The sequence below is a fragment of the Liolophura sinensis genome, chromosome 10, assembly GCF_032854445.1.
Source record: "Liolophura sinensis isolate JHLJ2023 chromosome 10, CUHK_Ljap_v2, whole genome shotgun sequence".
In the NCBI taxonomy this organism is placed as follows: domain Eukaryota; kingdom Metazoa; phylum Mollusca; class Polyplacophora; order Chitonida; family Chitonidae; genus Liolophura; species Liolophura sinensis.
In genome coordinates, this window is record NC_088304.1 from 14,716,658 (window position 1) to 14,739,725 (window position 23,068).

Here is a 23,068-nt window from a genome sequence, read left to right on the forward strand (position 1 = left end):
GTAACAGCAGGGCCCCGTTTCACAAAACACATGTAGTGCAGTGTTCACGCAAATACCATGGCGACCTAATAGTACCCACAATATTGCTCGCCGCCATGGAAGTTACGTGCAGGTAGCACTATGTGAACTTTGTGAAACTGGCCCGGATCGTGGGCCTACAGCGTACGCGTACCAGGCAGTGTAACCCTTTCCCGCGCCCTATGTATCATTCAACAAAACAAGCTAAGGCCTGTTGTTCGGTGAGTAATTACCACTTACTCTTCAAATAAACAACGGGCTTCTATCGCAGTTTCTGTCCCCATATATAACGATAACTATGCAGTATAAATATCTCCATGGGCAATCTTTCGGAGAAAAACAAATGGTATTGTACCACCATATTTTTGGAGAAAAACAGGTAGAGTCGTACCACCGTAAAATGATGTAGTACTCTCTGCGTGCACATTTGACAGTCAGTTATACGCACTGTTTGCTAGACGACGGTCCGTTGAGTGCATGAATATACTTTGCGAAGTTTATCCGCCAGCCCAGAATTGCCGCTTAAGAAGGAGTGTCTTATCATAGCAAACTGAATCTCTTCGTGCAAGCAGACGTAACATGGAGAAGAGTAGTGTTCTGTTTCTATGTCTATATGTTGTAATTCTCCTATACCCGAATCCCGTACAAGCTGGTGCAGGTAGGTCTGACATTTCTAATGAAGCTATAGATAACCAACATAATTGCTTTAAGCAAGGGTTTCTGTGTTTGTCAGTTGAAACATAATCCTTGAAAATACACTGTGTAATTCTGAAATCACCCAAAACTGAATGCCGACCGTGAGTCTCATCGAGACCATACATCGACCACATTGTGATGTATTTTTTCGTTTCTTCTGGGCAAGGGATGAAATGTTATCTTCATGGGGTAGTTGTCAGTGATGATGTGTTAAGTGATTGACGGTTGGCGTAAACACGGGTATACACGAAAACATCGAGAACAAAGGGGAAAACAAACGCTGTAGACATCGGGGTTCGATTCCACATATGGCGAATTTTGACCTATAGATATCAAAACTACATGTCAAAACTCAAGACCTTGATGAACTATGCAGTTCTTGCCCCCACAGGCTCAGTATTAGATATATTTGTCTGAATGTAACACTTGTTAAGTTTTCCTAATTTTAATTCATATGATCTAGAAATAAGCGTTGAATTCATATTTCAAATTTTGACTTCAGCAGTACGCTTACATTAAGAAACACTTAAGGCTTAATTTTTTGCTTCGTCCAGAGTGGTTCTGCAGATAATACTTTAACACTGCCCCGCAAAGAAGTTTAATTACAACTCGAGCTGTGTTCGACTAATGTTTTCTAATTCTGTGAGAACCCATTTGTCTGGAGTACCACATAGCCGTTCAAGATCACGTGCCTTTCTCTGTGATCTTACGATACCGAGACAAGGCTGGTGTAGAGATGGGCGCAATCAGTACAGTGATGTCCTCTACTAAGGGATATCGTTTATACATAGTGTGAAATGATCTGAAAACTTATATACATCTTTTCATATTAGAAGATTCATTGGTCATTTTCTGTGTTCCTTAATTCATATATTCTTTATTATAGTAGTGCCCCTAGATTTTCTTTTTAAATTGCAAACTTTCTAACACTGGATTCTTCAGTGGCATTTGTAAGACCACGCAGACAGTGTATGACAGGCGTCCCTGATGACGTCAAGGTCCTATCGTGAAAGCTGGGAAGAGCTGGGGCTTTTATTATTCTTTGTCATTGTAAACTGACAGATCCGTGTTGTAGCAGTAAAGTTCAAACAAGGTTTTAAAAAGAATCAGGCGACAGCTTTGAGCTACATTACGTAACCTGATATTAGCTGCTGTGCGTGTTTTTCTACTTATACATATATTAATATTACGATGTTGATAATACGACCTCAGTCTCCTTCAATCTTCACGTAGGGCATAAATCTATATTTATTCCATTTTGTTATTGACGTATATGTATGTATGGACAAGCTTTTGCCAATCGGAGTTTAACTGATATGATTAGAGACCGACATGAAATGTCGTGTAAACCTTCCATCTATACCGAGGCCAACAAGAAGACGTTTTTGACATCAGAGAGCTCGCCGTAACATCAACTTGTAACATAACATTGTAATTGAGTGAGTGAGTGCTTGGGGTTCTCAACAATTTTTCAGTCATATGACGACGAAGGAATCATTAGGGTGCATGTACGTGTAATGTGCCTCCTTGTTGCCTCTTTTATTTTAGTGCTGCCTCACTGAGACGACTTACCGAAGGGAAGCAAGCCGCCCCCGCCCGAGCCATTATACTGATACGGGTCAACCAGTCGTTGCACTATCCTCTTCATGCTGAACGCCAAGCGAGGAAGTTACAACTTCCTCTTTTAAAGTCTTAGGTGTGACTCGATCAAGGATTGATCCTGGATCTACCGGTCCCGAAGCGGACGCTCTACCGACTGTGCTATCCGGGCCGGTCCATTGTAATTGAAGTCAATTGATTTACGGTTGGTATAACCCCACAAACCTGTTCTTCATGGTTATGTTGATATTTTTTTGTCTGCTGTCTAAGATAATATAATTATTAATTTATGTATTTATTTATTTTTGTCATTGATGTTTTACGGCGCACTCAAGAGTATTTCACTTATTATGAATTATAGTGGTAGGAAAAAGGGGAAAACAACGACCATCCTCAGGTTGTTGAAGGACCTTCCCACAACCAGTGGGGCAGCGAAAGCCAGAGTGATCTGGAATTTAACTCACAGCGAACGCACTGATGAGAGTTTCCTTAGTCAGTATGCTGTGCTAACACCCTGACGGCTCGGTCACAGAGGCCCTCAGTCTGAAATAAAGCATTATTAATAATAATAATATTATTATTATTATTACAAAGGCCATAGACGAAAAAGGTTGTGTCCCTTTCGCAAAGCCATTTATAGTCATAAATTCGAAATACGATTTCAGAGATTATTGTTACGATTTAGAAATAAAAATTTTTGCCATCCCATAAATGCTACCTGAAGACAAATGTCCCAACTTTCAATTGTCAGTTCTAAACACTGAGAATTGTGCGGAAGCTTCAAATTCGGCCCCGCTATTCCAGCTGCGGCTTAAAGTCAGAAATCTTGTCATATTTATGACGAAAGGCGGTGGATTTGTGTGGGTATCTTATTTTTTCTACACTTAAACATTTGCTGTGACGTCACGCTGTTGAGCGTGGATACAAGGTAAGGGTATAAATTCAAACGTCATGTTACAAAAGACCTTTGTAGAATTACGTCCTGTCAAAAAAAAAAAATCAGAAGACGAACAAATGAGTTGTACTATTTTTTTTTTTTTTTCATTTTTAAGAAATGAACGGATGATAGGATTTATGCTATTACTTCACTGGGTGAAGAATAATAATCATTGTACATAATCTCACACACCCATTGTATGCTCGTTTTGCACTCTTTATAGAGTAAAACCTACTGGACATCCGCTGGCTGAAAACTCCAATGCTGTTGCACAAAGCCTTCATGTAACATCATCACGAAAGATCAACCATGCTAATAAATGCGGCTGACCCGCTACGAAACAGCATTCATTGACGTTAATTGTGATGTAACGTTTATTATTATTATTACTATTATTATTATTTGTTTGAAATGACACCGTGCGATTCTTGAAAAATAATTGATAGTTGCTACCTTACTGCAAACACGTTAAGTTGGAGAAACAACTAGGAGCAGTTGATCCTTGAAAAAGAATCGACGCGACGCAACTGTTCGTCGTTGTTTCTCCACTACGTAAACATTACACCGACTTTTCTCTGGCCCTGAAACAGGCGGTAAAGTTAAATCAGAGCACACAACACATTACATGTTTAAAGCGCCAAAAAGATTTATCTAGACATCGCGCTGCGTTCACACCATGCGATTTGTCGTATAGACATGAAAATATTTCTTCAATTATCTGACTGGTGTTTTACGCCGTGCTCAACAATGTTTCACTTATAGGGAGGCGGTCAGCAATATGGAGGGAGGAAACCCGGCAGAGACCGAGAGAAACGGAATAAAAATGTAGGACAAGTCTATTTCATAAGTCGCATCCGGCCGATACAATTTGCATGCTCGACACGTCGAATTCGACAAGTGGAATGAAAAAAAAGACGAGTCTATTTCATAACAATGGATGGCCATATGGGTATATCATCGTATAGTCCATATTTTTGTCTTACGCGATCGATATACAACCATATAATAATTGTATATTTTAATAACCTCGTGTAATTTGAAAAATATATAGGTCATATTGTTTACACTTTATGTGCATGCTGCTTCTACAGATGAAACACACTAACACACCAGTCCAAATGTGTTTTGTGCAAATACGACAGAGAATGTATACGTGCAGCAACCGAGTTTTATACATCACACTTGGAAGCATTCAAGTGTGTTATACATTTACTTTTATTTTACATTTACATGGCCATTAACACCGAATACCTGCATGCTGTACCACGTGACTCCTTTTGTTAGTCAACCATCATACGGTAAAAACATATATTTAACAAATTGGTTACTCAGTATTTTTGAAACCTATATGCGCATTTCATTTAAATTACAGCTGTCTAATATAGCGTTGCGTCTATACCGCATAAGATATCCTTTATGGAGATCTATGAGGAGTAAATGTAACGGCCACAATTCATGCAGAACACAACACATTTTGACAAATTTTCCGGCACTCATTGCCAAGTTTCAAATAACAATAATTCTTTGCATGTCACAGGCGCTAAAACGTCACGCAAACGTATTTATAAGGTCTTCCGCGTTCACGTGAATAGTTGTTTTGGTCCAGTTAACAAAGCGATCTGCAGTAGGGCGTACGATGTTTAATTGCTTAATTCGAGTTTCACTATAACCTCCGCGCTTTCGTTTACGTCGAAATTACAGATCAAGAGCGATATTCAGCCAGACTGACAATTCCTGATATCTGACAATTCCTGATATCCCATCCCACAGCATGCACTTTATGTTTTATTATACCGAAAAATTGATAAGAGTGGGGTATATTGTCTGGTGACAAAGTGGGGTACATTGCCCTGTAACCGATTTGGATATATTATCTGGTGACAGAGTGGGTTATATTGTCCTGTAACAGAATGGGGCATATTATCTGTTGACAGAGTGGTATATATTGTCCTACGACAGAGCTGGTCACATTGTCCTGTAGCATATCGGGGTATATTGTTTGGTGACAGAATAGGGTTCATTGTCCTGTAACAGAATGGGATATATTGCCCGGTGACAGAGTGGTATATGTTGTTCTGCAACAGAGTGGGTCACATTGTCCTGTAACATATTGGGGTACATTGTCTGGTGACAGAACGGGGTATCTTGTTCTGTGACAGAGTGGTGGATATTGTTCTGTGACACATTTGTGTATATTGTCCTGTGGGACAGTGGGGTATATTATCCTGTTGGAGAGTGGAGTATACTGTCCTGTGGGAGATTGGGGTATATTTTCCTGTGAAAGTGTGGGATATATTGTCATGTGGGAGAGTTGGGTATATCGTCCCGTGAAAGTGTGGGGTATATTGTCCAGTGAAAGTGTGGGATATGTTGTGCTGTGGGGGAGTGGGTATATTGTCCTGTGGAAGAGTGGTTATATTGTACTGTGGGAAAGTGGGGTATATTGTCCTATGAGAGGGTGGGATATATTGTCCTGTTAAAATGTGGAATATATTGTCCTGTGGGAGAGTGGGGTATATTGTGCCGTGAAAGTGTGGGGTATATTGTCCAGTGAAAGTGTGGGATATGTTGTGCTGTGGAAGAGTGGGTATATTGTCCTGTGGAAGAGTGGTTATATTGTACTGTGGGAAAGTGGGGTATATTGTCCTGTGAGAGGGTGGGATATATTGCCCTGTGAAGGTGTGGGATATATTGTCCTGTGGGAGAGTGGGGTATATTGTCTCGTGAAAGTGTGGGGTATATTGTCCACTGAAAGTGTGGGATATGTTGTGCTATGGGAGAGTGGGGTATATTGTCCCGTGAAAGTGTGAGGTATATTTTCCAGTGAAAGTGTGGGGTATATTGTCCAGTGAAAGTGTGGGATATGTTGTTCTTTGGGAGAGTGGGTATATTGTCCTGTGGGAGAGTGGGTATATTGTACTGTGGGGAAGTGGGGTACATAGCCCTGTGTGTGAGGGGGTGGGATATATTGTCCTGTGAAAATGTGGAATATATTGTCCTGTTCGAGAGTGGGGTATATTGTCCTTTGAGAGAGCGGGCTATAGTGTCCTGTGAAAATGTGGAATATATTGTCCTGTGGGAGAGTGGGGTATAGTGTCCTGTGAAAATGTGGAATATATTGCCCTGTGGGAGAGTGGGGTATATTATCCTGTGGGAGGGTAGGGTATATTGTCGTGTGGGAGAGTGGAGTATACTGTCCTGTGAAGGTGTGGAATATATGATCCTGTGGGAGAGTGGGTATATTGTCCTATGGGAGGGTAGGATATATTGTACTGTGGGAGAGTGGGGTATATTTTCCTGTGAAGGTGTGGGATATATTGTCCTGTGGGAGAGTGGGGTATAGTGTCCTGTGGGAGAGTGGGATATATTGTTCTGTGAGAGAGTGGTGGAGTATGTTCGTGGAAGCTTGGGGGATTTCTCGCACAAATCTACGTGATATTTTCGTCTGTACAGTATGACATTTGTCATTACACATTTTCTGTGAACATATTGGGCATATAACCGTTGAAAGACTGATCTTTGATCGCCAACTTTTTTTTTAAAGAAATTTAAAGAAAGGACGAATGTAAAGGGAAGTCTGCCTCCACTAATTCGTTCGTGTATCGTAGGCTGTCTGTCATGAGATCTCCTTCCATTTTTTTTTTTTGTTCATGAAATATTTGTGGACAATATCCGGTCCATTTTTCTGTCCATTTATATAAGCAAAAGGACATAATCACATATTCGAAAAGATTTCTAACTCAAAGGTGGATGTTTTTCATTACTGCCTTTGTTAATACTTTCTATATTTATCTGTCAATTGTTCAAGCTCGTTTTTCAAGCTTCCGACCAGTTATTTTGGGGGACTTAATCCAATGCATTAATGGCACAAAGAAAAAAATATGGATGTACACTCGGGCCAAATACCCAGGCACTAAAAAATTCACATCAATTCATCACTTTTTTTTTATTCGCTGACACAAATTTGTTAACCCATTTTAAACTCAGTGTCAGTGGCCTGATATATAAACATAGAGTCACTGGTAAGTTATGGAGTTTCACAAGGAAGTCTCCTAGCAAGGACAGAGTTTATATAGCCCGAGACCTATTATGTGCTATATCAACACTTCTTGAGTAAGTCGGCTGGCATCAATGTGTGCTAGACCACATTTAGAAATAGCAATTGACCAAGGGCAATAATAGCTGACTCGGTTCCTCCGTGGCCGCGGTGGATAACACTCCAGTGCAGCCCAATCACCAAGGAACCTCCCACCAATGCAGTCCAAGTCCAGCCCTTGCTGGCTTTTCTCCGTCCGTACGTGGGAAGTTTAAATTGTGTACACTTATTTTTTACTGCAGAACAATGTACTCACCACGATCTGAGCTCTTTACTGAATTTTAACTACTTTTAACCACCTGCAAATTAACACATAAGTCTTAAATTGCTGGATAACTACTGGCCCAGATCTTTAGCATAGCCGCTACGGGCTTCCATACAAGAGACTCAAAAATGTATTTGAATCATCGTGGGGAGGCGTTGAACTTTGTCTTGGAATTACAGCTCATCTTTGTATTTAATGTCTACGTTTAAAATGCATTATACTCTGCAGCGGGGACCTCCGTGGCCGAGGGAATTAGCTCGCCAGCACGACGCTATGACCCAGGTCCCTGTCACCAAAGCGATCGCTGTGCGTTCAAATCCAGCTCATGCTGGCCTCCTCTCCGGCCGTAAATGAGAAGGTGTGACAGCAACCTGTGGATGGTCGTGGGTTTCCCTCCGGGCTCTGTCGGGTTTCCTCCCACCACAATACTACCCGCCGTCGTATAAGTGAAATTTTCTTGAGTACGCGTAAAACACCAATCAAATAAACAAATAAATAGCTGACCCATGGCAATAATAACGGACTCGTGGCATTCTAGTCTGGTTACAATAATGAGGATATAATATGGGTTCCACTGGACACCGTCTACCTGCGGATTGTCGTGGGTTTCCCCGAGCTCTGCCCGGTTTCCTCCCAACATAATGCTGGTCGCCGTCGTATAAGTGAAATATTCTTGAATACGGCATAAAACACTGATCAAATACGTAAATAAAATTGGACATCGCCGATTGTATTTGTGCAAGTCCGCGTAAAATATATAAGTATCAAGTCAAAAAACCCAGCATAGTTCAGAATCAGTAATAATCAAGACCAACCTTGAAAGTTCAAAAACATTTGAACGAGAAATCTTCATACAATGCAAACTTTGAAATAGTTTCCTGTGAAATAGAAGTCAGTTCTCATCAGTAGGCCTATTTTCTACATTGTGTACTCCTTTTCGAGATTTCAGCGACCTATTTGGGGTCAAACACATAAATATAAGCGTCATGTCCGACATTCGTATACCATTCGTAGTTGGTAAAGGGCGTTCCAAGTCGATAATCGCAAGATTTATTTCCAAAACAACGTTTAACACCAAGTACCCTAGTACACGTGTATTGGGTCACTATGGAGAGCGAACTTCAGCTGCGCGCTAATCGGTATAGGCTATAAGAGCAATCCCTCCCAGGATTAGCACTTACATGTATTCGATTTTGAGCCAATTGAGATGACAAATTGCTGTAAGTAATACGAGATATCAATGCTATGGTGTAGAACTGCAGCACGCTAACAATGACAAATCCTAACCTTATTATTTATTCCCTTTCCCTGTTATAATTCACGTCTTTTGTGACATTTTTCTTTTATCCAACCACATCCGCTTGGATGCGTTCATTGAAATAAACCTTGTTGTTAAAAGAATATATTTTTTCAAATCCCATGATATTTGACTACTTTTGTTATCCGTTCTAAGTGTCAAATTACTGAACTCAAATGCAAAATACCGAGACATTTGCATCGATAGACTAAAATGTCACCCCTTTTTCCATGGTTGTTATGCTTGCTACTGCATAAATGATTCGCATCTGTATCTAGGCTCACGTGTTGATGCATAATTTGCTGAGACCAGCGAATCAGTGCATTTCTCTAGGCGACGGTCCGGTAGGACGACTGCTGGTAGTGTACCGTATATATATCCGCTATCGCTACACGTCCTGACACATTAATTACACCTGGGTACAAAGAGCGGAGTGTGCCATCCGAACAGTGGGAGCGTCTCATATACATATACACAGCGGTATACAGTTAAATCACAATGCCCTGTGACAACTTTTTGTCAGGGGTGACGGTATTAAGACTGCTGTCTGGAGCCGCTTGGGTGATTACAATTCTTGCCAGTGGCGGTAAGATTTCGCCTGTTTTATTTTCATCTTCAATATATTACGTCGATCTTCTGTTGTGGCTATGGCATATAAAAAGTCGACTCACTTTCGTATTAAATCTGCACGATGTTGTATTAACCATATTCATCTATGAGTGGCATATACATACTACAGGCTTGTATAAAATGCCGAAGAGCGGTGGGTGTGGATGCTGTGAATATGAATGTATCAAATTCAAACTGGATTTTGAATGACTGCATCCGTATGCTTGTAAAAGTAAACGTTCAGCTGATGTCACGTGCCTCATACACATCAGTGCTGCAACCCATTCTTGAAAATCGTACATCTGAAATCGTTTCCAGTGAAAGTCGAGTTTCTGTGTTTTGTTTTGTCAATTGTTTTTCGAGGATTTTTCGGTGGATTTCGAGATTTCGACATCCATTTTAAGTCTTGTATTGGGTGATTATCCACTGCGAACTGCAGCTGTTCACTGTGCAGAACAGACTATAAGAGCAACCCCACCCAGGATTAGAATTTACTAGTATTCCATTTTGATCCAAGCAAGATAACAAATCTCTGTTAGCAATATGAAACATCTATGCGCGTGGAACTGCAACGCGCTTATAATGACGCAACCGATCCTTGTTATTCCATTTTCCTTTCGCATTTCATTTCCTTTGAGACATACATTATTATGCTATCCAGCCGTAGGTACGTCCGTCTACGTATCAATGCGTGGAAACAGATACTCGTGTACCAGCCGTCAACTAATACGGACGTTCCAGATCAATAATCCCAGGGCCAATTCTAAAAACGCCGTATAACAACCCAACATAGAACTAAGAAAGTATAGAAAGTACCACATTTGGACGAAATCATTCAAACAGAGACAGTCAAGAGTTTTCAATGATGCTGAAAAGACGCAAGGAATGTTAAGGATGAATCATTTTGGTTGACGGCTGGTATAAAAATGTCTGTTTCGACGCATAGATGCTAGTATATAAGTGGTGGAAAATAAATTATGTATCCCAACTGCACTTTGAATGCAGCTGGTCATGTATCCAAAGTCGCGACCTAATTGAATACGATGAACATACCGCCCCTAGCCCCGGGTTAACTAATTATCATCAGCAGAGTGGCAAGATCGTGGACGGTGTGTCCAAATTTATACTCATTGTCGAACTTAATAAATTCATAAACTGAAACAGCTTTTAGTGTTATAACTCAGAAATCTTTGAACAGTATTGCTATTAGTACCTTCTAATTACCAAATTACTGATCTCGAACACAAAATGCAAAAAATACCGTGACATGCCCATCGATAAAATGAAATACATCAAGTACCAATTCGTTTCTCCATGTTTTGTATGCTTTCCACAGCAAAAGGATTTGCATCTCTGTCTCACATGTTGATGCTTTATTTCTTGTGACCAGCGAGACAGAGCCTTTCTCTAGGCGACGGTCTGATAAGCACCGCAAGGGGACACCTACTGATAGGGTAACGTATATGTTGACATTCCCTGCACATACTTGTGCACTATAGCTGGGTCCAGAGAACCATCTGCACCGTGGATGCGTCCTGTGTATATACATAGCCCTGTCCAGTTAAATCAGAATGTCCGGTGACAACTTTTTATCAGGGGTGACGGTACTAAGACTGCTGTGTGGAGCCATCTGGGTGACTGTAATTCTTGCCACTGGGGGTAAGATTTCATCTATCTTGTTTTCCGATTCAGTATATTCTTCTTAGCGTCTATTCTGGATTCATAAAAAAATCGATACACTGTGATTTTAATATAACACGATACTGTATTACGCATATTTATCTGTGCTTTGCGTCCATAAAAACACAGACTTGCGTGTTAAATGTCAAAGAGAGAGTGTGTATAAACGTACAAAAGTCAAACTGTAGAGGTAGACGTTCAGCTAAGGAGATGAAGAGACGCCGCGCATACCGATGTACACACTGACATAACCATTTGATGCAGCTCATTTAATTAAACGGCTATCTCAAATGTCAATTAAGCGTTCATGAACTTCTCATGCTAAATTGTATACATTTCACGTTTAAATTTAGATCGCTAGTCGCATACGATATGGCTCATCCGTTTTTATACAAGGCTTGGACTATACAAGCCCTCCAATTCATTCGCCAGCCGATGACATCGTCGTTGGCCAGATAAAAGCGAGCGTCAAATCTCAGTAAAGTATTGTATGACGGGGACCGAAGTCCAATATATTTCAGTGAAATTATGATCGTGCATAGTCTAAATACATGACTTATTTCATCGGACCTGTTTTAATACAAAGAGAGTAATTGCACATTTATTTTTCACTTCCCCTCGTCAAAAGTACGTTTCTTAAACTTAAGAAGTGGGGTGGAAATTTTCTTCGTTTGGTGGATAAATAGATGGTAGACGATTTTGATATAAATGCCCTAAGGCCCTTTTCCCAAACAATTTCGAGATTTAGTTTAAACTTGCAATTCAATCTGAAATTAAAATCCATAAAATTGTGACCCCTGCTTCGGTACTGTGGTCGGATAATATCAGCCAAATTTCAGTTGGCTCTATCCAGCTTTAAGTATTTTGTTTCGTAAAGAGGATTGACATTTCGGACTTTAGCCCTAACATGGATTTGTGAAAAGTGCCTTAACGTCAGATGACCTGTCTCTGTATTCTTGTGCATGGCGCCCAGCAGTTTTCTATTCTTGCTTTCTGTTTAGATGACAGTCAGGGGATGAGTGACTGTACACCACCCGATGGGCAGCCACTCATCCTTTGGCTAATAATAAAACATAATAAAAAGAATAGAAAATTTCTGGAAGCCGGCTAAATTAGACTGGTAAAGTCCGAGATCAATAACAGAAACTACAGCCTTTCAATAAAGTTTGAACTTTGGTACCTTTTTTCTTTCAAAAGTTCAAAAGTTTATAAGACTGGCTAATAGCATGGGTATTGTGGTATACTGGAGATCCGGTTCATAGTCGTATAGTCAGTTTGACCACATGCTCTAATCAACCACGTGATGTCCCGAATGCTACAAGATGTGAATTTGTATTTGCCCGGTGTTCTGTCAGTTTTTTTTCTGCTGTTGAACATATAGCTTTTGTCAGTATAAGTGAAGCTGTAATTTATTACGGTGTTTTATATTTTCGTCCGGTATAAAGTCCATTAAAGCCCATACACAGTGGCCCGCATGACTGTTGTGTTAAGTAAGTCACGCAGCAATCAGCACAGATTTAGTTATATGGGAGTAATATCTTATGGCTAAAATTTGTTCATCTTAAACTGTAGTAGAACAGAAATACCGTGTTAAAAATATAGACAGAAACTTTGCTAAACTTTTTAAATATTTGACGTTTATTTTTTTTAATTTTTTTTTTAAACAATCAATGTAAGTTTTACATTGAGCGGACTTGAAAGAGATGTTCGCTTATTGACAGTTAGTCGATTCTGATGAACACGATCACGATATAGTAAGGTGGGCTTTAAGAGCTATACTGACAGTATCTAAAAACTCTGACGTCACAGCACCTTTTTTCCTGAAGGAAGGAATTGTGGGAAACTTATCGGTAATATTTTACCCATGGGTAAAAAGAGCTATTCCAACATTCAGTGTCGTGATTAGAGTTGGAAAAACTTCCTGAGACGTCTTTGTTCTTAAAATCTGATAGTATGGTCTATAAAGCCCACCTTAGAATTCAAATGTTTAAACGCTTTTAGCTCTTCAAAAAAGTCTAAAAAAAATAAAGGAAATTATATTTATGCATAGTTTTTAGGGTTCTATTTAGTTATGCCTACTTCGATTTCTACAGGCCTTTTACTTTAAGAGTATCACATCTTCTGGCACAATAACAATTAACACTCTTCACACACGTCAACAACGGAACAGTTACACACACACAAAACCCATTGCCACATAACCTTCTTCACCACACCCTTCACACACGTCGACGACGAACAGTTACACACACACAAAACCCATTGCCACATAACGTTCTTCGCCACACTCTTCACACAAGTTGACAACGAACAGTTACACACACACAAAACTCATTGCCACATGACCTTCTTCACCACACCCTTCACACACGTCGACAACGAACATTTACACACACACAAAACCCATTGCCACATAACGTTCTTCACCACACTCTACACACAAGTCGACAACGAACATTTACACACACACAAAACCCATTGCCACATGACCTTCTTCACCACACTCTACACACAAGTCGGCAACGGAACAGTTACACACACACAAGATCCATTGTTTCAACTTTGACATTGTAAATTATCATTACTTGGACAGGAATATACCGAAGCGTCCTCCATAGGACGTGTATATATTTCGCTTTGTAGCATTTGTCAGATCCTGCATGTTGTGTGACAATGTCGATCAACGTCACAAGTTATTACTGCAAAAACAAGTGTGTCAAGGCTATTCCATCAAACGCGTTTACTCTTTTTCTTAAGTTTTACAATGAGTATAATTGTCTTTTTAACTAAATACGGAAAGAGCGTCAAGAATCTCTGGCACATTCTTCATGATTCTTTCTAATTCGGCTTGAAAGAAAAGACCTCTAAAAATCGTTGTAGGCGCCACTAAATAGAAAACTTAAAACTATGCATAGGTATACTTTCATTTGTTTTTTTTTTATATATAGATTTTTTGTGAAAAGAGTTAAAGGCGCAGAAACATTTGAATTCTAAGGTGAGCTTTATGGACCATACTGTCAGAGGGCAGGAAATCTGGCGTCATGGGACGTTTTTCCAACTCTAATCTTTCTTTACGTACGAGTAAAAGATTAATGAAATAATGTTCCCCAAAATCCCTTACTTCTGGTTAACATAGGGAAAAAAGGTCGTGTGACCTCAGAATCCTTAGATACCATCATAAAGCCCACCATAGCATTCAAACATTTGAATGCCTTTCAACACTCTTCAAAAATTCTGAAAAAAAAATAACTGAAAGGAATTTTAGGCCCAGTTTTTAGTTGTTTGTATGATGAGCCTTACTTCATATTTTAGCTTTTCTTTACTTTAACCCGATAGGTAGGGGTTGTATATTCCTTCCTGGTGTTTAATTAGATTGCAATGCCTCAAATATATGAACAATTGCAATCAAAGCGCATCTGAGACAGACATTTTGTGATCAACAACTGATATCGTAGCATGGTACACGATTTGAATACTGATTTTCCTCAGCCGCCTAGAACTGACCTTGCCTCTTTCCAACATCATTGAAAACTGTTGACTACTAGTCTTTGCGTGATTGCGTCCAATTTTCGTACTTTATATACTTTCCTAGTTCTTTGGTTGTTTGTGTTATACGTCGTTTTGGGAAATGGCCTGGCGAATATTGACCTGGAATGTTCTTATTGGTTGACGGCTGGTATACGAATGTCTGTTTCGACGTATAGATTAGAAAATTTTGATAATTAGATTTAATCTGCAATAATTTACACAGACTTTAAGTTGATAAGCAATATTTTGACCTTATTACATCAGAAGTAAAAATTATAAAGTGATTTGAAATTATGACTCCAGTCCAAGATCGCTTCGTGTTCCCAGGGTCATGCGTTTATTTATATCTCTGCTGGATGTACGAATGCAGTACACACTTTACTGTCAGGTGAAGGCCCTTTGTTAAGGTATGATACGTCTCTTGTAGCATGTACTTGTATTTATTTGTTTATTTATTTGATCGGTGTTTCATGCCATACTCAAGAATATTTCACTTACACGAGCGGGCAACATTATGGTGGGTGGAAACCGGGGAGATCCCGGTGGAAACCCACGACCATCCGCAGACCTTCCCACTTACGGCCAGAGAGGAAGCCAGCATGAGCTGGACTTGAACTCACAGCGACCGCATTGGTGAGAGACTCCTGGGTCATTACGTTGTGCCAGCGCGCTAACCAGATGAGCCACGGAGGCCCCCGCATGTACTTGTAGATTGCAAGCATGTACAACATTGTACCCTTAAGCACAAACATTTTACGGACGAAAGTCGGATACATTGCAGATGTGGATTAGCGGTGTTGTTATTTTGATATTCAAGAGAGATAAAATATGGATATGACATTCAGGGTTCCAGCTGTTGTTCAATCCTTCTTTGCAAACATGCATTGCTGAAACAGCTCTACACGGCTTTGTTTTGTTTTGAAATTTCCTGGTACACGTGCATATATATATATATATATATATATATATATATATATATATATATATATATATATATATATATATATATATATATATATATATATATATATATCTTTGGTATATATACACGTAATTATTTGGGTTCGATATTCTGCAGGAGCAAAAGCAGCTATATTTGAAAATTATGCAATGAGACGATATGTGACAGGATGTGAAGTACCTTCGGTCAGTTTTATAAAGTTGATTGGATCAACATCATTGAAAAGACACCAGACCGGACATTCCTCCCGATTCTGTTGTGCTGATCATCAACGTCATTTCCACTAAATACTTCGTTGCAAACAAACAAACAAACCTCAAGTATCATACTATCTAAAAAGACCTGCCTTGTTATATCTGTATATAATTAGGGTGAAGATTTCACCTTAGGACAGTATATGACGAAACAGACTAAATTTAGGAAAGCTTTGTGTGTTATTATGATATTTAGGGGTGTTAAAACTTCGGCATCCGGTAGCAGATACAGCTGTTGGCGGATGAAACAGGCTGCTCGTGGCTATAACCGTCCGATACGTCGTGAATGAGGTATTGTGCAGCACAATGCCGGTATTGCAGGTGTAATGTACAACTGTACAATCACCCTCGTATAGATATATACACATCCACACAGTATGGGGTACATCATTTTACTTGGTTTGTATTAAACACCGTACACAAGGAGGTTAGACATTTATGGCCGCAGTCAGGCACATGGGTGGATGAAACCGGAGTGCCTGAATTGCCCGGAATGCCCGGAGTAGACCATCGACCTATACTAGGTACCAGGAAACCATTGGATTAAGGTGATTTGGCCGAATTAAACAGCGACAGCTGGATTCGAATCTGTGTGTTGAAACAGGCATTCTCATACCAGCCGTCAACCAAAATGGACGATCACCAGGTCAATTCCCAAAACGGCTTTAAACACACACCCTTATATCAGTCTGAGCCGTCGAGTGTGTATGTTAGTTAAATACTGACGTCTGGGGAATTCTAATGTGAAATTAAAGGTTGTTTTATGTATTCATTAATCCTGTATTTAATAATGGTAGCATACTCTAGTGTACTGTGGTCATGAATATAGCGGTCATCGATCTCACTTAAGCTTCTTTGAGGTATTCATTAACCCAGTACGCCACAATGTTAGAATACTGTAGTGTGCCGTAATCATGAATATAGCAGACATCGATGTCTATTGCGAATTCACTTAATGATTTGAAGGCTGTTTTCTGTATTCCTTATCAATAGTTACAATGATAACGGTATATATAGGCAATTCTCAATGTCGGATTGTTCGGGGTATTCATGTAGTGTAATGACAACTATGGAAATCAGATACTGTAATTTCTCTCACCCGGGTTGGGTCATACCCAACTTTAAAACGTTGCCGTCTCGCTTGGAGTTGAGCACTGAGAGGTTAGAGCAAAGAAACCGGACTGTTTGGTATTAGTGTTAGTAGGGTGTTAGTTTAATTTGACTATCACGTCCACTGTGAGTTCAAGTCCAGCTCACGCTGGCTTCCTCTCCGGTCGAACGTGGGAAGGTCTGTCGGCAGCCTGCGGATGGCCGTGGGTTTCCCCCGGGCTATACCCACCATATTGCTGGCCGCCGTCGTATATGTTAAATATTCTTGAGTACAGCGTAAAACACCAATCAAATAAATAAATAAATAAATAAATAAATAAATTATCATGTCTGGTGTCTTTGTCATGATATTTCAGCGTCGACAGTACTTTGGCGGCATGGACTAGCCCTGCCACAAGAAGACACAATATACGTACACACATCTACTGACTCCAGGGGCCTCCGTGGCTAGCACGCCAGCGCGGCGCAATGACCAAGGAGACTGTCACCAATTCCTCTTCGGTCGTCTTTCTGAAGATCTGCCACTAATCGGCAGGTAGTCGTGGTTTTCCTCCGGGCTCTACCCGGTTTCCTCCCACCACATTGTTGAACATGTTTCACAGTCACCGGCACGGCGTTAAACACTAATCAAATAAATAAGTAAATGACATTTTGTCGTCATATCACTGATCAATTGCTAAACCCCAAGCACTCACTCACTCTCTCACTCACTCACTCAAGCCTTCTGTTTGTTAGTTATTCATGTATATAAGTCTGCACGTGAGAAACCTTTGTCTGCCCACACTTTCCAGTTACGTGTTTTAGCAGAAAACTGTAAACAACCAACCAGCCATCCAATAAAAACAGCGTATTAAAACTAAAATAAACAAACTACAAATCATTAGGTTTACAAATCTAAATCAGTTTTTAATGTTAGCAAGGCTGCTTGTAAATATCATATCATGAAAAGGTCAGCTGAAGTGGTAGCTTATAATCACGACCTATATATGCCTTCTACGGACAAGTGTATCTATAAGTGGTTCTGCATGTACGGCAAGTCATTGACCCCTGTCATGTGATCGCGATGATGTTGTTTTTACACATGCCATCGCTCACCGTCGTTTGTACAGCTCGCTACGCATGGCAGCTGTCAGCTATCTCATTAATGAAAAATACCTCGCTGTTACATGGAATTTTATCGTTGAATCGTGATGCCTGCTATTGAATCTCTGTACTAGATACGTATACATGTTGTCATATGAAAATACATACTTGCTATGACTGATATTGAGTATTGGCCAATTTTATCAGTTCGATTTGTGACATTCACATTTCCTAAATTTATTATTTGTTGATTTACCCCCTGAGGCCACACGTTCTATAAATTTTTCACTTTCATAGAATTGAGAGTTAAGCAAACTCTCCTGTATTCGGCGTCGTAACAATTGCCGTAATAAATCTTATTTATAGCATTTAATAACAGTTTAAACAGCAACCAATTCTGAATAGTTGTCTTGATTTTAACTTGTTATATTTTTGCAGGAAACGAGTGGGGTTACGAAGGAGCAAACAGTAAGTACGGACTTTTGTTTAGGTATTTACATATTTATTGAATTGGTTTTTACGCAAGAATATTTCAAACGCATATTTAATATGATTTCTGGGTGGGAAAAGGCACTAGAGGAAACCACCGCCCTTTACCAGGTACCTGCAAAACCTCGTGACACAAGGCTGCAGCTGAACTAGCGGTAGAGAGCTCGAACTCGCAGCCTCACTTATCAAGAGCCTTTCACTTTACTAAGGGTCACAAGTAGAGTTCCGTTCCGTTTGTCCTTTCGAACGTACCACATACATTTACGACTCAAGTTTTTTGTTCCATGTCCAAAACGCCTTAAGCACAGGGAGAGTCAATTAATTATTTTGTTATCAATGTATTTATCCATTTTTTGATTGGTGTTTAACGCCGTACTAAAGAATATTTCATTTATACGACGGAGGTGGTAGGAAACTGGACAGAGCCCGGAGAAACCGACAACCATCCGCCAGTTTGCTGGCATGACCTGGACTTGAACTCACAGCGATCGCACTATGGAGAGGTTTCAGTGGGTCACGCCACATCTAACAAGCTGATCCAGGCCACGTGCTTCACGTTGCCTAGTAACAGGATCTATTGAAGCCTGTTTAATTAAGTATTAACTAAATATCCATCCAATGAAAGAAAAACAAGAGGAAAAAAAAAACGCGACAGAGATCGGGCATAGGCTCTTCGTTTACATCTATAAAGTTCGCTGTTTTAAGGAACACAGTTTAAGGCCTACATGATCATTCTGAGTGTTTTCAAAAGCGCAGCAGTATGTAAACACCATACAGGTTGTCAGTTGTACGCAAATGTTCAAAGAAATACTAGTAACAAACATAAAAGCAAAACCAGCTAAACGACTTAAGCCAAACTGATAATGACAATTTTAAGCTCCCATTCTTAGAATAGCTGCTTTGATTGATATCTTTAAGGTCAATGACTGCCCTTCTATCTTAAATGCGTCGTACAACATCTTCCACACATTCTTTTTGATGCAATAAAACCGCTTTATCTCGGCTACCGAGCCCGTGAATGAATCTATGCGATTAAACAGACATTCGTATACCAGCCGTCAGCCAATAAGGAAGTTCTGGGTCAACAATCCCAAGGCCAATTGCCAAAACGACGTTTAACACAAACTACCCAAGAACTAAGAAAGTGTATAAAGTACGAAAGTCGGAATCATACACAGAGAAACAGTCAGCAGTTTCCAATGATTTATGAAAGACGAAAGGTATGTTCTAGGTGGCTGAATGAATCAGTATTCAAACCAAGTACCATGCTAAAATATAAGGTGTCGATTTATTTATTTATTTATTTGATTGCTGTTTTACGCCGTACTCAAGAATATTTCACTTATACGACGGAGGCCAGCATTATGGTGGGGGGGAAACCGGGCAGAGCCCGGGGGAAACCCACGACCATTCGCTGACAGACCTTCCCACGTACGGCCGGAGAGATGGTGTCGATAGTAAAATATTATACGCTTTGGTTGCCTCTGTTCATGTATCCCAAGCGGCGATCTAATACTTTGCATAAGCGCATAATGAAATGTACAGTACAGGTTTGTTTCAACAAACTCAGTAGAGTACAGACGTGGCATGACATACAAGATTCACGCTCTCTGAGATACTGTTACACTACAGTATATTTATTTATTTATTTGATTGGTGTTTTACGCCGTACTCAAGAATATTTCACTTATACGACGGCCAGCATTATGGTGGGAGGAAACCGGGCAGAACTGGGGGAAACTGACGACCATCTGCAGGCTGCTGTCACAGCTTCCCACATACGGCCGGAGAGGAGGCCAGCATGAGCTGGGCTTGAACTCACAGCGATCGCATTGGGCGCCTGGGCCATTGCGTCGTGCTGGGGTGCTAAGCCCCTCGGCCACGGAGGTCCCTCCGGAGGGTAAAATGCATTTTAAACGTAGACATTAAATACAAAGATCAGCTGTAATTCCAAGACAAAGTTCAACGCCTCCCCAAAGATGATACCAGCAATTGCCGGTAGCGGTTATGCTATAGATCTGGGCCCGTACTTATCCATTTATTTAAGACTTAAGTCTTAATTTGCAAGTAGTTAAAAAGTTATACTCAGGAAAGAACTTAAACTGTGGCCAGTACATTGTTCTGCAATACGGAATAAGTGTACAAAATTTAAACTTTCTACAGGAAAACACATATACTGTAGATGTGTTTGAATATTTCAACTAAATGTAAAGCCCAGGGTAGGAAATAAATCAAATTGTAGTTGGTACATTGCCCTGCAGTAACGGACCAATGTGCTTATTTTGAACATTTTTACAGCAGCCGCGTTTGAATAAACACGGGCCTTGAAATCTGTTTCGTAATTCTCAACTTAGCTTTCAGAAATACAGACCTGTACTCTTCCATTTGCTAACCTGGAACTGGAGTTTGCTGTCCTTAACATGTCAAAGCTTTACGCTGAATGTGAACTCATTTTACTTCATGTCTGCTAGGTATTATATATAATGAAGACCATAAAATCACAACTAGGAGGGTCTTACTGGCCCATTGAAACCTGTCGAGCTTCTCTGAGCGTCATTTGTGAACCGAGTTTGCTCCACTTAGCATTGTCCGGACGAAAATAAACTCGTGGAACGTGTGGATTAAAACTATGAAGATGTATACACCAGAAAAAGAGCGATAGACAACATATAGGTTTTATTTGAATTTAATTATTCTTTTAGTAATGAACAGAAGCAATCAGCTATAGTGGAAAATAATGTTTCGATGCTTCGTACTTTCCACCTATCCGTCATATAAAAAGTACTTGCAGGGCGAGAGCAATAATGCAGAAGGTCGAAAGCACCGAAGAGCGAGATTCCGCTGATCCTCGTACTTTCGTACTTTTGATTTCCGCGTATAACTCGCATTACAAACCAAAAGAGGAAAGATCGAAAGGTTAGATTCCATCATATCTCGCCCTTTCGGCCTTTTACCTTCTGATGACAAGCTGGTAAATCCTCGTTCTTTCCCTTCAAACTTTCGTACTTTCACCTCGGCCTTGCACGTTTTTGTTTCGTCCGTTCGTACGTTTGCCTCGCACATTCGTCTCGTCCTATCGTTGTCGCGTTTTTTTTCCAGTAGAAAGCAGGAAAGCACGAATAGCCGTAACTAACTTCGATACATTTGTCCTCCAGTGTTAGCTGCTCAATCTAGGGAGTTCTTGTAGACATGCTGTAAAACTTTAGAACGGACCAGTTTACTGCGCTTATCATGCATTCGATGAGCTTTCTCAGCCCACTTCAAAGGGAGACAAAGTTTGTAACTCATAAAACAGCGATGCCTTTTACTTTACTAAAATAGCGATATTAACTATTAATATACCAGGGGCGTAGGCTGGGAGGGGAGAGGGAGTGCCCCCCCCCCCCCCCCGGCGAGGCAAAAATGTTCCGCTCAAGTCGACGAAAAAATATTTTAGCCTATATTTCTTACCTACCTATTAACATTAATTCCACAGATATTTTCTGTAGCCTGTATAGGCCAATATTTCAATTTCGTACCAATTTACTAAATAGTATATTAGGCCTATTTAGACATGTGAACCATTCCATATTGTTCCCAGTGGGAGACGGCGTGTTTTACATAATTACCTCTCTTGAATCGTACCGTCCATGCAGCAGTAGCCATTTCCGTCTGGTGGACAAGACAGATGCCGCAGTTTTACTTGTACTGTTTGTAACTCTGGAACCCAAGACAATAAATACTATATATTCAGGGACAGCCTGTTTTCAACCCCACCCAGGCTGAACGTGAGTTGTTTTGGGGATATTTTTAAATGTGAAAATGAATGTGTACACATTGGCCAAATCTGCATTCGAAACACGTCGAAATCACTCAGATTCTCTCTCCGGCAATCTAATTTCCCGCAGTTTCCGGGATGACTTATTATGTTATTGAAATCATTGGTATTCAATATTGTATTGTTTTAGGAGTTATAAGATTTGCTTCCCTTTGCAGAGGGCCGGGGAAACCTATTGTTTTTGGTCATACACACGTTTGTGTTTTAGGGGCCAGGTGTTCAGAAGTGTTAAAAGTTTATCTAGGCATAAACCTTAGCACCAGTCTTGGCCTAATACAAAATTAATGGGACTTTAATCCAGGCTAAAGTTAATACTGTTCTTAACTTTTAAAACACTTTTGAACAATTGGGTCCAGTATAAAATGAACACCAGCCCCAAAGCGCCGCCAGATATCTGGAAAACCTCTACACCAAACTCCCAAATCGCACCATCTACCTGGTAAAAGGCTGCATCTCACCAGCTATTTGACAAATCGCTGTAGCCCAGCAGGGAGATGAGAAGCCGTCTTGGTGGGAAACTAATAGATGCGTTTCGAGTTCGAACTCTTCTGTGGTTGAAGGAAAAAAAAACAATCCTCCTGTAACATGTGACTTGTTAGGTAACCTTTGTAGACAATAAATTACCGATC

General features: G+C 40.2%; 1 protein-coding gene across 2 annotated transcripts in view; it reads left to right on the forward strand.

Annotated features, from left to right (window-relative positions):
- The first annotated feature begins 318 nt into the window (after positions 1-318).
- Positions 319-23,068, forward strand: part of LOC135476331 (carbonic anhydrase 2-like) — a 28,674-nt gene continuing 5,924 nt past the window's right edge. Inside the window, exons 1-2 of one of the 2 annotated variants that reach the window (XM_064756330.1) lie at positions 319-676; positions 18,572-18,601. In XM_064756330.1, the coding sequence (XP_064612400.1) occupies positions 598-676; positions 18,572-18,601 (109 nt within the window). In that variant the 5' untranslated portion in view covers positions 319-597. Of the gene's footprint in view, positions 677-10,907; positions 11,177-18,571; positions 18,602-23,068 lie in introns of those variants that run through there. The other variant, XM_064756329.1, reaches the window with a different exon arrangement.